Source organism: Mixophyes fleayi, chromosome 6, assembly GCF_038048845.1.
Source record: "Mixophyes fleayi isolate aMixFle1 chromosome 6, aMixFle1.hap1, whole genome shotgun sequence".
NCBI classification, from domain to species: domain Eukaryota; kingdom Metazoa; phylum Chordata; class Amphibia; order Anura; family Limnodynastidae; genus Mixophyes; species Mixophyes fleayi.
In genome coordinates, this window is record NC_134407.1 from 58,565,842 (window position 1) to 58,582,819 (window position 16,978).

Genomic DNA, 16,978 nt, shown 5'->3' on the forward strand with positions numbered 1-16,978 from the left:
GGACGATAAAACATGATTGTGGGAGCACACACACTAATGCAATATCAAACCTAATGGTCGTTTATCATGTGATTGGCACAATAATCCGGTGAAAAACCTGTGTTGTGTACCCAGACTAACTCCAATAGTCACCAGCAAATCTATATATTAGACAGATGGGTTGATTACTGTTTATTTACCAACTACACTTTGTAGTTTGCCCACCCTTTAAGGTCCACAAATAAAAAAGGTCAATAGGTTTGCCATATAAAACTATAGCAAACACACATGTCCAGTAGTCCTAATGCCAACACAGTATTTTATATCAGACATGACAAAAACAAACCTTATTAATGTACAAATCCAAAATAACACAGGTTACAAAGGTACTTCAATAAATGTTCATTTAGGTTACAGAAGCCAACCCTAACCAATGCTCATGCAGTAATAAACAATGGTATGTTGTTAGCACGGTAGACTGTATAGATTAACAGTTACTGCATTTATTACCCTTTACAACACTAAAACCAAACACTTATTAAACACATTATAGGGCCTGCAATCTACAACCAGCTGCAATGCTCATTATCTACTGTAGAGGTGACATGATTAAAGTGCCGACGACTTCTTACATTGATGTGTACATGGCATCCCCTGGGGATTTAATGAGAAGAACCAGCCCCCATACGCCCCCCAAGATGTTGCACACATGTCATTACCTTGCTCACAAATACAAAGGCTGCTTTGATCAGCCTGCCTCAGCTGGCCATTCACCGGCTTATTCCTCCCCCATTATTTCTCCAACCAAAATCAGAAAACTTAGCTGTGCAATAAACTTACACTATCCACATCCCAGTGATGGTGAAGGCTGGGAGAGTGATGGGCAGGATCACCCAGCCAGGCATCTTGGAGAGAGGCATCCAGAAAAGGAGAACTAAGAGGCCAGTGCCCCCAACTGTCTGTGCCCAGAGAGAATGCCAGGGTTGTGCCACCCAGCTAAAGTAATTCCGGGGGTTTTGCCCAAGAACACAGTCAAGCGGATGGTCAAACCTCGACTCTTTCAGTATGTTGTCCAGGTGGAGGTTTTTCCCAATAGCTCCAGAAAAGTTTGAGCTGCTCCTCTCCCATAGCCCAGGTTACTGCTCACCACTAAGGGGTGGGACTCGGGTCCCGTGGTGCGGGCAAGTTTAGTTTTTATGTCATATACGGTCCTTTTTATGGAATGGAGGCAGTGTGTGACGAGGTGCCGGGCACCTACAGCGAGGAGGGATGGTGACCCGTACCCGGGCCAGGGCTTCCAGCGGCCCGGATGGGGCTTCACACGGGGAATGTGACTCGGATGGTGATCTCCCGATCACTCAGTGCAGACAGCCTCACAAAATATCCCAAATCTAACTCGTGTGTGAAATCCCGCCCTGACCCCTCCTCGGAGAGTAAAGAGGAGAGTGAGCTTGTAGGCCCCGCCCGGGGGCTAGTCTGGGCACAGATGTCTGTCAGTGCTACAGATATAGGCTATGTGTGTGCTACAGATATATACTGTGTGTGTGCTACAGATATAGGCTGTGTGTGCTACAGATATAGGCTATGTGTGTGCTACAGATGTAGGCTATCAGTGCTACAGATATAGGCTGTGTGTGCTACAGATATAGGCTGTGTGTGCTACAGATATATACTGTGTGTGTGCTACAGATATAGGCTATCGGTGCTACAGATGTAGGCTATCAGTGCTACAGATATAGGCTGTGTGTGCTACAGATATAGGCTATGTGTGTGCTACAGATATAGGCTGTCTGTGTTACAGATATAGGCTGTGTGTGCTACAGATCTAGGCTGTGTGTGCTACAGATATAGGCTGTGTGTGCTACAGATATAGTCTGTCTGTGTTACAGATATAGGCTGTGTGTGCTACAGATATAGGCTGTGTGTGCTACAGATATAGTCTGTCTGTGCTACAGATATAGGCTATCGGTGCTACAGATATAGGCTGTCTGTGTTACAGATATAGGCTATCAGTGCTACGGATATAGGCTGTCTGTGCTACGGATCTAGGCTGTGTGTGCTACGGATATAGGCTGTGTGTGCTACGGATATAGTCTGTCTGTGTTACGGATATAGGCTGTGTGTGCTACGGATATAGTCTGTCTGTGCTACAGATATAGGCTGTCTGTGTTACAGATATAGGCTGTCTGTGCTACAGATATAGGCTGTGTGTGCTACAGATATAGGCTGTGTGTGCTACAGATATAGGCTGTGTGTGCTACAGATATAGGCTGTGTGTGCTACAGATATAGGCTATGTGTGTGCTACAGATATAGGCTATGTGTGTGCTACAGATATAGGCTGTCTGTGTTACAGATATAGGCTGTGTGTGCTACAGATCTAGGCTGTGTGTGCTACAGATATAGGCTGTGTGTGCTACAGATATAGTCTGTCTGTGTTACAGATATAGGCTGTGTGTGCTACAGATATAGGCTGTGTGTGCTACAGATATAGTCTGTCTGTGCTACAGATATAGGCTATCGGTGCTACAGATATAGGCTGTCTGTGCTACAGATATAGGCTGTCTGTGCTACAGATATAGGCTGTGTGTGCTACAGATATAGGCTGTGTGTGCTACAGATATAGGCTGTCTGTGTTACAGATATAGGCTGTCTGTGCTACGGATATAGGCTATCAGTGCTACGGATATAGGCTGTCTGTGCTACGGATCTAGGCTGTGTGTGCTACGGATATAGGCTGTGTGTGCTACGGATATAGGCTGTGTGTGCTACGGATATAGTCTGTCTGTGTTACGGATATAGGCTGTGTGTGCTACAGATATAGGCTGTGTGTGCTACAGATATAGTCTGTCTGTGCTACAGATATAGGCTGTGTGTGCTACGGATATAGGCTGTCTGTGTTACGGATATAGGCTGTCTGTGCTACGGATATAGGCTGTCTGTGCTACGGATATAGGCTGTCTGTGCTACGGATATAGTCTGTCTGTGCTACGGATATAGGCTGTCTGTGCTACGGATATAGTCTGTCTGTGCTACGGATATAGTCTGTCTGTGTTACGGATATAGGCTGTCGGTGCTACGGATATAGGCTATCGGTGCTACGGATATAGGCTATCGGTGCTACGGATATAGGCTATCGGTGCTACGGATATAGGCTATCGGTGCTACGGATATAGGCTGTGTGTGCTACGGATATAGGCTGTGTGTGCTATGGATATAGGCTGTTCTACACTCTCCTCACTTCACAGGAGTAACATGCAGCGAGTGATTGCTATTGGAATATCTCTTTCTAATTATACACCGATCATCCAAAACATTAAAACCACCAGCCTAATATTGTGTAGGTCCCCATTGTGCCACCAAAACAGCTCTGACCCATGGAGGCATGGACTCCACAAGACCTCTGAAGGTGTCCTGTGGTATGTCACCAAGACCTTAGCAGCAGATACATGGCTCGGACTTGTTTTCCAGCACATCCCATGTGTTTTAAACACAATCAGAGATGCCGAACAGCACACTGTCCCTGCCTGTCACTGCCAAGCAGACCTGCACATAGTGTGCAGCCGCCGGCAGCCTTAGGTGTCAGAAAGGGGGCGGGGCCTAAATCCCCCCCCCACCCCTAAATCCCCCCCCCCCCCTCCCCCTAAATCGCCCGGGGTACAACAGTTTTCTAGATCTGCCCCTGCTCCTTCCTTTTGCCAGACACCCCCTGCAACTGTACCTCAGCTGCCACCATGCTCCCCTACCAGATTATAGGCTGGTCTCCCTGCACCTCTTGTATAGCTGCACTGGAGACATCAGAGCAGAGAGAGAGAGAGAGAGAGAGAGATGAAGAGAGCGAGAGAGAACAGTTTACATTAACTTTGTTATAAGTAGATTTACACTATTTTATATATTACTATTATTAGAAATATATTATTGTTTTTATTTGCAAAAAATAGCCTTACAGGAGCAAAATGTGTTAAACATAGATAATATATGACTTTTTTTTTTTTAACATAAACTTATTTAAATGAATAAAGTTAATATTTTTATTTTTGGTACATGTTAATTATATGTACCCCACTGTATCTCGCCAGCACTACACTGGTACTTCGCCTATGGGCACTGTTTATAAATCTTCTGCGGCCCGGGTGACAGGATGATGATTTATTCACTGACTTGAGGACAAAAAAAGAGAACTATTTTGTGGTCTGACCTCGCTCGTCAAGTGGGTTGCTTGTTTGATGTATACATATCAGTAATTATTTCTATTGTTAATTTGTGTGGAAAGTCCTTGCACTCTATATTGAATGTTCATACACTGGTTTAATCAATTTGCTATAAAAAAAAAATATGCACTATTTAATGCTCACAATAAATTGTAATTAGACCTAATATGCCAATACAATGTTTTGGAAACGAAAACAAAACCTCTTGGGTGGCCCTTTAACCTTCAAATGGGCCGCACATTATCCTGCAGGTGAAGGCTCGGAAGGCCATGTGACCCTAGGACTGTCTGGGGCCCATCACTGCTGTAATAACATATTGAATGCTTCCTGCTTCAGGTTACAGGATCTCTTATCTAAGAGCAGGGCAACGTAAACATTTATAGTAGTGTAGAAAAGAAAAAAAGTGCATTTACAGTAACATTTTAGTTAAAATCATATAATAATATCTTAACCGGTTAAAATAATAACTACATTATTCATTGAAACAATGACACATGCTCCAACAATCAGTTATGTTTGTAGACAATTAAACCAATAGACATGCGCTCTGGAACTGGAAGCCTAGAAAAACAGAAAAAGAAAAATTACTTTAACTAATTAACTAGTACAGCGTTTTTCCTTTTATACTGGCACTGCTGAGATAGCTATAGGAGGGCAGCAGTGGTACTTGTATCATCACTGTCCATGATGAATAGGCTTGGCAACAACGATCGCCAGTGAAGGCTATTATCCAGATTGAGGGCTTCTTAAACAATTTTCACCTGGTTTAAGGCTTTTCCCTATATAATAAATAGACACCTAGGCTTGCCAAAGCTACAGCCCCCCATTGTCTATAGACCATCCACTGCAATAACTTAGGCTGGGTACACACTACTAGAAAGTTCTAACGATGCAAGATATTTAAGGATTTTACCAACAACAGAGGAAGAAAATAAAGTCCCGATCAGCATGCCAATTCATGTGTACACACTTTACACGTTTTACATGATTTACCTTCAGTTCTGTGCTCTTCATCTGTCATAACCATTGGCTGAAAAGAGTGGGATTCTGCACACTCCATAAAGATCTATGGACACTGCTGTACGTACACACTGCAGAATGGGAACGGCATCATTCCATAGTTGGACGAGGTTTTAAGTTTAGTTTAAAAATTTTGTTCAATACGATGGGCTTTGGAACGATAATCATTCATCGTTGCATGTGATATCAAGCCAACCGGTCGCTTATCGTCTGATTGGCCCGATAATCAGCTGAAAACACAGTCATGTGTACCTAGGCTTTACCTGAATTGATTAACAGCATGGGGCCTTCACTAATCACATTAACTAGCATCCAAATTAAAGAACAGATTAGAGAGCTAGGAGTTAGGCTGGGTACACACTACAGTGTTTTCAGCCAATTATCAGGCCAATCACCTGATAAATGACCATTCAGCCTGATATTCCATTAGTGTGTACACTTAGACATGAATGATAGTCGTTCCAAAGCACCGACCATCGTTTGTTTAGATTGTTCAGCAGAACTATAAATCTCGTTCACCTATGGAACGACGGCCTTCTAATCCTGCAGTGTGTATGCACTCACAACCAGGATCTCCATAGAGTGTGCAGAATCATAATCTTTTCAGCCGATGGTTATGACAGATGAAGAGCACAGATCTGAGGGTAAATCTTATAAAACATAGTATAGTGTGTACACATGGATCTGCATGCTGATCAGGACTTTTATATTTTCAGTCGTTAGTAAAATCGTTATAGATAACACATTGGTTAGAAAATTCTGTAGTGTGTACCCAGCCTAAATGTATGTAGTGCACTAACATTTTGTTATTTTGTGTATTCATTTGAAATGAAATATTAAATTCCCTACATCAAAATCAGAACTTTTATTAATTATCCGTTAAAAATTGTTGTACTCATCAATTTTTCTAAGCAAAACCTAATAATTGATTAAACTGTCTGATGCGCCAGTGAAAGACAAAATGGAAAATGAGTGTTGATATTTACTTCCTTTCATGCTAAATGCCTTTAATAATAAATTGTTATCTAAAATATAAGCAGTTTTTGTTATGGTGATATTAAACAACCTGTTAATTATATCTCAATATAAATCAGGGATTTCTGTTATGCGTCTACTTATCCTGAAAGATATCATCATCATCATCATTTATTTATATAGCGCCACTAATTCCGCAGCGCTGTACAGAGAACTCATTCACATCAGTCCCTGCCCCATTGGAGCTTACAGTCTAAATTCCCTACTATAGACACACACACAGACAGGGAGAGACTAGGGTCAATTTTTATAGCAGCCAATTAACCTACCAGTATGTTTTTTTTGGAGTGTGGGAGGAAACCGGAGCACCCGGAGGAAACCCACGCAAACACAGGGAGAACATACAAACGCCACACAGATAAGGCCATGGTCGGGAATTGAACTCATGACCCCAGTGCTGTGAGGCAGAAGTGCTAACCACTAGGCCACTGTGCTATGTCTTATCCACTCATAATTCACAGAATTTCTCCATTTATATAAACAACTTTAATTGAGAGGAAACATAATCTATTATTGTAGTTCATTTTATTACTAAGGTAGCAGTGCAATTTGATTTTGAGTAATAGTCTATTAATTGCTAGCACTTACACAATATAAACATCGATCTTAAAAGTACAGAATGAGGAGTGAAGAATAAAATAACATTCACTCATAGTATGTTCCACTGTTTCTTATTGCCGATGGCTAAAATTATTGCCTGTATGTTGGATCTCACTTTGGAGTATAATATTTTACAGGATCCTGGGTCAGTGGGTAAGTTAGGACAGTTAGTAATCTTACCGAAAATAAGAAATTCAATCTCTTGGTGCGCTACATACCTTAACTACTAGCTCTCTTATCTGTTCTTCAACTGATCTGAGCTAAGTAGTGGCACCTCCGTGCAGAGCTGTAACTTAAAATTTTAGCGCCCAGGGCAAGAAGGAAAACTCCTACCCCACTAACCATCAATTTTAACCAAATTAGCCTAAAATATTCATAAACTGTGCCCCCCTGCCCGGGCGGTCACCTCTCTAGCACAGCCTTAGTAACGGCCTTGCCTCTATGATAGATATAGAAACACATATACATAGGGTCTTACATTATGATTGATACAAGGGAGTTAGCAGAAGAATCACTTATGTTTTATATATGGGAATATTGTTCTTTAGTACCACTTTTCTCATTTGTAGCATCAGAGTTATTAAGAATGGAACATCCCACATATTGATCTTAAAGGACATCTCAACATTCAGTTGAGTTTTTATTAATTAAATATGTCCCCTTCCACATACAGCACCTTAAGTGGAAAGATGGCTTTCTGAAAATGATGCTTGTTGTCCTTCCAGTGATGCAGTGCAAAGCAGAGAGAAATGTAATGTGAGTTATCCTTATGTGTAGTCACAGCGCTCCCTGCTGGCCATATTAGATTAGTGTACACATACTGACTAAGGCTGGGTACACACTACAATGTTGTCAGCTGATTTTCGGGCCAATCAGTTGATAAACAACTGAATGGTCCGATATCACTGTAGTGTGTACCCTGCAATGAGGAGGATTGATTTTACTTCAAAAGCCCAATGTATCGTTGAACGAGATTTTTTTTGAACTGAACTAAAAATCTTGTTTAACGATGGAACAACGTCGTTCCAATTGAGCAGTGTGTATGCACTCTGAAGAATTAGAACAACAATTTAGCTATAAGTATGAAGCAGCGGGTGGTTTGGTATTTGCTATTTTGAAAGGAATTTTCTTTGAAACTGGAACTTATAACACTGTCCACTCCTGAGTGTGAAGAGCCTTGTTTAACATCAGTTTCTTTTTGAGGAAAACCTTTTTTAGCGCATTCTCTTTCAGACGACTTCAAATCTTTTTCAGCTCTGCTTGACATCCTTCCCTTTTGATCCTATTCATAAGAATACTAATTTGGTACCTCATATTTTGAATGTGAAGAAGTTCTTGTTTCTCTGTGTGATGAGGAATGAGAGCAAGCTGATGGACTTGATCTGGAATGAGTTCTGCTATGATCATATTCTGAATCAGAACTGTCTCTTGCTGTCTGCATATGAGCGAGAATATCTTGTTCTGTAAGGGGAACGTCTATGGTACCTTCTTTCAGACTCGTAATAATGTGAACGTTCAGATCTGGAATATGATTAACTACTTTTTGGACCTCTGTCAGACTTAGACCTCAATCGTGATCTGAAATGGGAACTACTTCGTCTCCTGTCACGATCTGACCTAGTATGTAAATAAGATTATTTTGAATCTCTGTCTGACTTGGAATAACTAGAATAACTAGAATATTTCTGATTCTTTCCAGACTATTATTATTATTAATAATATCATTAATCTTTATAAGCTGCCACAAGATTTCCGCAGTGCCGTACAAAATACAGACAATGGACCTTACAGGGTAGAAACATACAGAAGAATAAACAAAAATACCAGTACTTCAATAGCGCCAAACATAACTTGCACAGTGGAGTTGGAGGAGAAAAATAGGTAGAGAGACAGAAGGGAAGAGCTTACATCCTAAAAGGAGGGCAAACAGATAGGAGGCACAATGGGGTCAGAGAGGATCAATCACAAGAAGAGAGAGTAGCAGGACAGGGGAAGAGAGGTGAGGAGAGCAAGCATGGAGAGAAGCTTAGGAGGATGGCTGATAGGCTTTCAAGAACTGATGATTTTAAGTACCGGTTTAAAGGTGCACAAAATAGGGGACAGTGGGATGGAGTGTGGGAGGTCGTTCCAGTGGAGGGGGGCAGCCCAGGAGAAATCTTGGATTCTGGAGTGGGATGAGGTGATCAGAGTGGAGGAGAGGCGACAGTCATTGGCTGATTACAGGGGATAAGATGGAGTGTGAATGGATAGGAGGTTGGACATGTATTGGACAGTGGAGTGGGAGAGGGCCTTGTAGGTGAGGGTGAAAATGATTATATAGGTGAAGACGAGCCAGTGTAAGACAAGGCAGAGAGGGGAGGCAGAGGAAGAGCGGCAGCAGAGGAAGATGAGTCTTGCAGCAGCGTTGAGTATAGACCTGAGGGGGTCTATGATTTCGACAATAAATATTTACCACTGTCGTCATTTCTCAAACACATTGAGCTTTTTTGAGTCTCTTTCCCTACTTGTAGCAGTTTTTACTTCATGTGATTGGTGGCTTGAAAAGGTCCGAACCGCATCTTCATAAGACTCTGAACCAACGATTTGTGATTCAGAGTGGACAGCTTTGCTTTCCCAACATAATTAGATTTTTATTTTAATGACCTAATACATGATCCTTTTTTCCATACTTGATGTAAACATATATTCAGTTGCTTTTTATTATTATATCCATGCAGTATTTATGTGTTTTTTAATAGTTGTTTATTAATATGGATTATAAATTAGAAGGGTTTGTAATTCCTATTATAATGTGCGGTCTGTTGACCAATCTAAATATGCATCAATGTATGGCAGTATTGGAATTGTTATGTTTCTGTGATATCTAAGCCTACTCTTGTTTTATATGCTTATAGATGAAAATGCAATGAACAAAAAACGCTATTTGACATTTGGATAATGTTTATCATGCTACTATCGGGCGACTGACCAATAGAAGAGATGCAGAAACTCGTATGGTTGACGCCAGGGATCTCAGATGCACCCTGTTTTTTCGTGTATACGCGATTTTTCATTGAGACATTATAACAAATTTTGGTATTAATCTCTTTATATTTGCAGCTACATTCAACTTTAAGGATCCTATTGCTGACTCTAAGGAGGATATTAGGAAAAAGCACTAGTCCCTGTGAGGTACAACAGATATTTGTTTGCTAAATAGGAGAAGTTTGTGGCACACACAGTGTGCTAGGACTCCATATATACAGCTGGATATATTTCCATAAAAGCTGTAATTGCGTGGATGTATTTATTATATTTCTGTACCTAGGGGTTTTGTGCTGGACACTCTCCTGTATTTCATGCCATTACTGGTATTTATGGCTTCTACAATAGTGCTTATTGCTATCTATGAAGTCATATTGATATTAGGTGCTGTTTATTGGCCAGCTGTGCGTAAACACAATCATTTTACTTTATATTTTTTTATATGTAATATGTTGTTTTATTGATTTACCAGCGCTGTGACTTGTATTTTCCTTTATTCTAGCTTTGCTTTAGAACTGGATTATTTTTTTCAGGACTGGGATATCATTTAATGCTTTGTAAACTGGCTGAGTGTTTACCTTCTCTCCCAATATAGGAATATTGTTTTGACGTTATCTCTGCCTTGTCGACAAGTGCTTGGACTTTCTACAACAGAAGTTGTAGAACACTCCTTATTGTCCTTTGTTCCAGTTTTCTGCATGTCAGAAGACGATAATGACAGTTCCTTTGAGAATGTAACATATGTAGATAAGATGACTGACATTGACACAACCAAGATAGTGACCACTGATGCTACTTCCAGAGAAGACTTGAAGTTTTCTGATGGCATCCCTTGTGTGGAGGGTAAAGAGGACGTGGGAACTTCTACTGGAATTGTAGTGTTGGAAGAGGTGGTGGTTGTGGTGTTGGTAGTTGACAGCTCACTCTGCAAATCGGACTTCGTGTGAGGAGCTATTCCATAGGACAACAGCTGGTCAGCATGTAGCAACCGAGAAAATGTACAATTGTGAATAGTTCATCATTAAGGGGCACATTTATCATTAATCGGCAAAAGTGAGAAATAGTTATCAATCCTTATCGCAAGGATAAGGATTGAACTATTTCTCACATTTATTAAAAAGGGAACACAGAAACAGCAGTTCCGAAAAACTGCTGTTTCTGTGATAGAAAAAAAATCACACTTACCCTCCTCTTCGTTCCTCTTCTTCCTTCAATTGCGCATGTGCAGTGCACATGCGCACAAAGTCCCCACTCTGTCTCTGAAACTATCGTTGCAGAGAGAGCGCTGAGTGACAGGGAGGGATCATGTGATCCCTCCACACATGCGCTGTCCAGAGCTGACAGCAGTGGATTTCTTCAATTCTGATAATATACGCCAGCTTCAGCTGGCGTACATTATCAAGACAAGTTCCTGAAAAAAAAAAAATTCGGGACTTGTTAGATTGCGGCCAGAGCAGTCACCATTCTGTTGAATGGTGACTGCTCGCAAAAACGATCAGGAGTGCAAAGCAGCAGATATCCATGATATCTGCTGCGATGCACCTTTAATAAATTTGCGGAGGGCACATCGGGACTTTAATTCCACGGTAAGTGCACAATAGTGCACTACCGTGATTTGTTAAATATGCCCCTTAGTGCTCTGTTCCGTAATAAATCCACATGTATTGTAAGGTCCGGGCTCCATTCCCACAGAGCTGAGACACCGGCAGAACAGACACTACCTCTGAAAGACCTGGCTGAGTTGAAGCTGATGGTTATGACAGCTGAAGGGCACAGATCTGAAGGTCATCGTGTACACATGTGAATCGGCATGCTGATTTTTTTTCCTTTTCCCCCTGTAGTTGGTAAAATCACTTAAATTATGGTATTGTTAGAATTTTCTTGTAGTGTGTACCCAGCCTAAATACTAACTACAGATAAAGATACTTCAAGAAAGCTTGAGTTTCTACATATTTCAATGTTTTGAAACTGGTGAATGTTTGCGGCATATAAACTAAGAGGAAAAAACAAAACTGTGCAAAATTATCCCTCATATTTGAGCAACAAAGTATTATTAATGTTGATTTGTAAGTCGCCATAGTGCCGGATTTTTGGGTTAAAGAGGACATACCAGGCAGACAAAATAAATGAAGACATGAATATAAAGGGTAGGGAGGGCCCTGTCCATGAGAAAGACTACAAGCTGAAACTAAAGCAGTGAATGTTGGACTTGGACAAGTGAATATCACAAGCAAATGCCCCTCAATGCAAAATACAGGGGATTATTTCTCTTTAGAGGTGCCGGAGCCAGCTCACATAAGAATCAAAGTTAAATAGTTGTCTCCAATAAACGACTCCTGATTATTGATAAAGCTATTGTCTCACACACCATCACTAAGCACTATATTTTTGAGATACTGCTGCCCTCCAGTGGCTACCAGCAATTACTACAATATATCTCTATTGGCACTCTCCGCTTCAAAGTGGTCACCCTGGTTTCCACATATGCTTCAATCAGGGTCAGAGATCTTTTTTTGCCAAGCTATTCAGATGCATTGAGTGGGCTGCACAGAGCCATGTTACAATAGGTGGTGATTTTAATATTACTCTAAAACAGCTTTTAGATAAGTCAGCCTCCTCACACAAAATGTAGACTAAACTCTCTAAAGTTTTGCTGACATTGACACTTCTACAACAGCATAACTTATATGAGACTGGGCACAATAAAATTTAAACAGCTAATCTCTCAGCCCCTCACCAGATATACTTCCGCATAGATGATCCACATCTATTAGCACACCTTTCTCTTGTACAGACGATGCGGGAGTATAAATCCTTATAGATATAATTCACTTTTTCCCTATCTCCTGTACGTAGCGTCTAAAGGATTCCCAACTTCTAAAAGCTTCAGATTTCTAATATGATTTAGAATTTCTTTAGCAATCTATCTGCGTATATCCATGTACACCTGGCTACTCTCAGACAGGAGTTACTTCTTCCCATCCAGGACTTTGACTCATTTTTTTTTTTATTTAGAAAGCACAATACATTTTCCAAATCTTTTCACCTCACATCCGGCTACACGAGCCTGCTCCATGAACCCACACAGCCTACACACCTCAAGAACACATAGGAAACAGGTGTCATCCACATATGGAGACCTTCCTATGGCCCTCACTCAGTACATGAGGTTCAGCATGTGTTCTGTGCTGTACCTCGTCTCAGGCTTCTTACTTCAGCGAGCTGCTGTGGCCAGAACCCAAAGCCGTAACTAGGCATGTGCGGGCGGTGCCGCCCAGGGCGCAAGCCCAAGGGGGCGCAGCAGCCGCCCGCTACCTGGCTCTGTATTAGTCTTTTACTTTCCCGCAGTGGAACGCCTGTGTGTTCCACTGACAGGAAGTTCGGCATTTGGAACGCACATGCGTTCCAATGCGGGAAAGTAACGGTAAAAGGCTCAAGAAAAAATCTCTCCCCCCCCATACTTGAAATCCTCTCTCCTTTCCTAATTTTCTCTCCTCTGTTCCTCCTTCTCAGAACTCCTTGTTGTTGCAGCTCCACATGTAGCTCCGCAAAGTCAGGATCCAGTCAGTTGACTCTGCAAGTGGGGATAGGTCAATGCAGGAGAGCAGAAAGAGGCTCACTGTCCCCAGGTGAATACGTGATTAGGTCTGCTGCTTGAGCTGTACACATGAGCTGCAAAATGGCCTGTTATTTAATTCTATGCAGCAGCCTTAAATCAGAGTCACAGACTCAAGATGTGGGTGCTGTCTACATATATACTACGTACTAAATATAGACATATATTTACATTCTCTCTAAAAATATAACTGCTGTAAGTGGGTCATTTGTTATTACTGATAATGGCATTTATAAGGAATGCCCTGCAGGGTGCTACAAATTAAATAAATGGCTAAAAAGCACAGGAGAAAATCAATGTATCAAACGTTGCAGGAGGCCATACAAGCTAATACATTAAAGTCATCTAAGGGTGGTAAATGCTTTAAATTTTACTGTTGCTAGAATAAAATAATTATGACTTAATAATAGATGACATGCCAAATATTATTACATTTACATTTTACTCGGTCTATGATAATTGTGATGGGGTGTGCAGAAAATTGGGAATAGGTAAAATCATAATGATGAAACTGAATTTCTTGACAAATCAATGCAGATTCTGACCCCTTTGCAGAGCCGTAACTAGGCATGTGCGGGCGGTGCCGTCGCCCAGGGCGCAAGCCCAAGGGGGCGCAGCAGCCGCCCGCTACCTGGCTCTGTATTAGACTTTTACTTTCCCGCAGAATTCTTCAGTAAAGTGCTAGCCACACTCCCACATTAGGTTGGCCACACCCACTTGGCAAATGTCACTCCCACTTAGATTGGGGGGCGCCGGTGCCCTGTCTCGCCCAGGGCACTAAAATGTCTAGTTACGGCACTGCCAGAACCCCCTAAGTTATGATGCAACCTACAGCTCCACTTGGGCCTGCAAGCCAGCCAAGCACTTGATACTGAATAAAGTATATGGGTTTGTAATTTTCTGACTTTGACAATTAAAACCGACATCCCAAAATAGAGCCAGGTCTTGTATGGGAAGCTAACGATGCCACTATCAGTATCAGCTACAAAGATATCCCATCCCAAGAATTAGCCTATTTAAAAAAACAAATATCATCCCTATTACAAACAATTCTGCACTAGAAGCCTACTTCTCTCTTAAATTGAGACATCCAAAGGCCAACTTAACTCTCCTGCCAAATATGGGACCAATGCAAAAGTCACTTGAATAGCACTTCGGTCCCATCTCCCATTACCCCACTTTGGGACAAACCTGGGTTTGTTCCAGGCCAATCCTCAACCTATTTTGTACATTAGTCCTCCAATGGCATTAGAGTGGTACACCATTAGATCAGGGTAATTGTGGTAAGTTTGATACACTGCAATAGAGGTATGGGTTCCAGATGGTGAGATTCTTTGAATGTTTACAATTAAGGCACTACGTCTCCTCTTCCTAAGACACAGCTTGAGTCCTATTGTTATAGAGATCAACATCCAAAGGGAATTATGTCATCCCTCTACTAGTAAATGCTAAACAATTACCTACACATAAGCATGAAATTAACTGGCAAATGGACTTAAGCTGGAAGCATTTTCGTCCAATAATCGGGCAAATCAGCAGACATATGTCCGTTCGGTTGGAAGTCAGGTTAGTGTTTAATATTTCCCAACCAATCAACCTAATGATCATGTAGTGTGTATAAGTTTCAGATCGCTCCACGAGCAACTGCCGATAGTTCCTTGAACTGCGACTCCTTTGGGGGCGTGTATGTTAATTTATGATGCCTGTACCAGTCCCACGGGGTGCGGTGCCCACACGTCACTCATTTGGTAATTAGGTGCTTCTAGTGGTAAAGCCATAGCAGGTGTCTATTGTATTAATGCGTACAGCATATGTCTGTCATAATTAATAACCTTTGTCAGTGTAGTGTTGTAAAAAACCAACATTTTATTTATGTGTATTACTTATGTCTGCCTCCTTAATTATAGCTATGTGTCACTTTATTGTACACTCAATACACATTAATAAAAATGCAAAATATGTGCATTACATTTGTCTGCCTGCATAATTATATATAACCCTGTACATGTACATTCAACATGTTTTATAATCAAACCTTTATTTACTTGTTAATGCATATATTTGTAAAATACACAGAATAAACCACACATTGTACATCCAAGAGATCTATTATTAAATTCTGTAAAAAAAATTAACAGTTGATTTTTTTTTTACATATTTATATTAGTTCTAGAACATTGGACTTTTTAATGCTGAAAGTGCCCAGTGCTTTGTGGCATAAGCTTCTGAAAAAAACTGAAACATCTCCATGAAGTTTTTTTTCAACTTTTTTGAATTATTTTTTGACATCACTGATGTTTGCCCTTTATTCTTTAAAATATTCATCAAGCTTTTACATCTTCTCTACAACACCCTACAAAGGACTGCCAACATTATTTTCTCCCTCATAATTTTTGTCCAATATGACAATGGTATCTACAAGAAAAGGAAAAAATATGTTTAGCATTTAAGTTCTATATCTTTAATAAAGATAAAGCTCTTTTCGAAGTAAATTCTTTCTCCTTCTTTCCCTTCGGGTCTGTACTTGCAGTCTTCTTGCCCCAATGAGCAGAAAAAGAGCAGTTTCTTGTTGTTCGTCAACAGTAACCATATTAGTAAAAAAAATTGTTTTTGTGTAGTTGCTAACAAATGAGTAAAGAAAATGTGTTGCCTTCGCTTTTTTTTTTTTATGAGGTTTGGGGTGGTTACTAATGAACATGCTTTGCCCTTTATTTAAATTTCTTGGGGATATGGTTAGATGGACCTCATAAGTCGTTTCCGTGTGTACAAAATTCAAGTCTTTGCTCATAACGATATGGTGGTGAAAAATCACTTCCCGGATGGTTGGTCTTTCGTTAATCATCTAAATCGTGACTAGTGTGTATGTATTAATCGTCTGAGCAATCAGACCTTTGGTTGAAGGTAAAGTCGTTGTAGATAACACGTTGGTCGGAAAATTCTCCAGTGTGTACTTAGCCTTAGGCAGACCTGCGGATGAGGATTCATGGCAAACATTAAGGGGAAGACTGTCAGTCCTCGATCTCAACCATTGTTAAGAAAAATGCCTGTAACATTTATTACAGGTGGTACTTCATACTGACTAGACTCCAGAGGATCTTTTGCACAACTTCCCCAAAAGTGTTGTATTCGGCTCTCTTTTCCAAATCTGGTGAACAGGATCACTAGATACTGGGACGATATAACCACCCTCATATCCAATGTTACCATAATACCCATCTCCAAAAACAAACGTTTTTTTTGGACTGCTGCTAATACTTCTGACCAACAGGCTACTCAAATTCCCAATGCGGCTAGATGCTGAATAGGTAGTTACTGTAAAAAGCCTAATTCCCCTTACCTACATTGGACACACAGGAAAATATGGTGCCTCGCAACTATGGGAAAAATCTCTGCTTATCATTTATTTACATATATAGCGCCACTAATTCTGCAGCGCTGTACAGAGAACTCACTCACATCAGTCCCTGCCCCTTTGGAGCTTACAGTCTAAATCT

The 16,978-nt window shown here is 40.9% G+C and overlaps 1 protein-coding gene across 2 annotated transcripts in view; it reads right to left on the bottom strand.

The window, feature by feature from the left end:
• LOC142161227 (transmembrane protein 150A-like) overlaps positions 1-1,372 on the bottom strand; it is a 107,435-nt gene extending 106,063 nt beyond the window's left edge. The window contains exon 1 of one of the 2 annotated variants that reach the window (XM_075216627.1): positions 820-1,372. In XM_075216627.1, coding sequence (XP_075072728.1) covers positions 820-899 — 80 coding nt within the window. In that variant the 5' untranslated portion in view covers positions 900-1,372. Of the gene's footprint in view, positions 1-698; positions 764-819 lie in introns of those variants that run through there. The other variant, XM_075216628.1, reaches the window with a different exon arrangement.
• Positions 1,373-16,978: the final 15,606 nt, after the last annotated feature.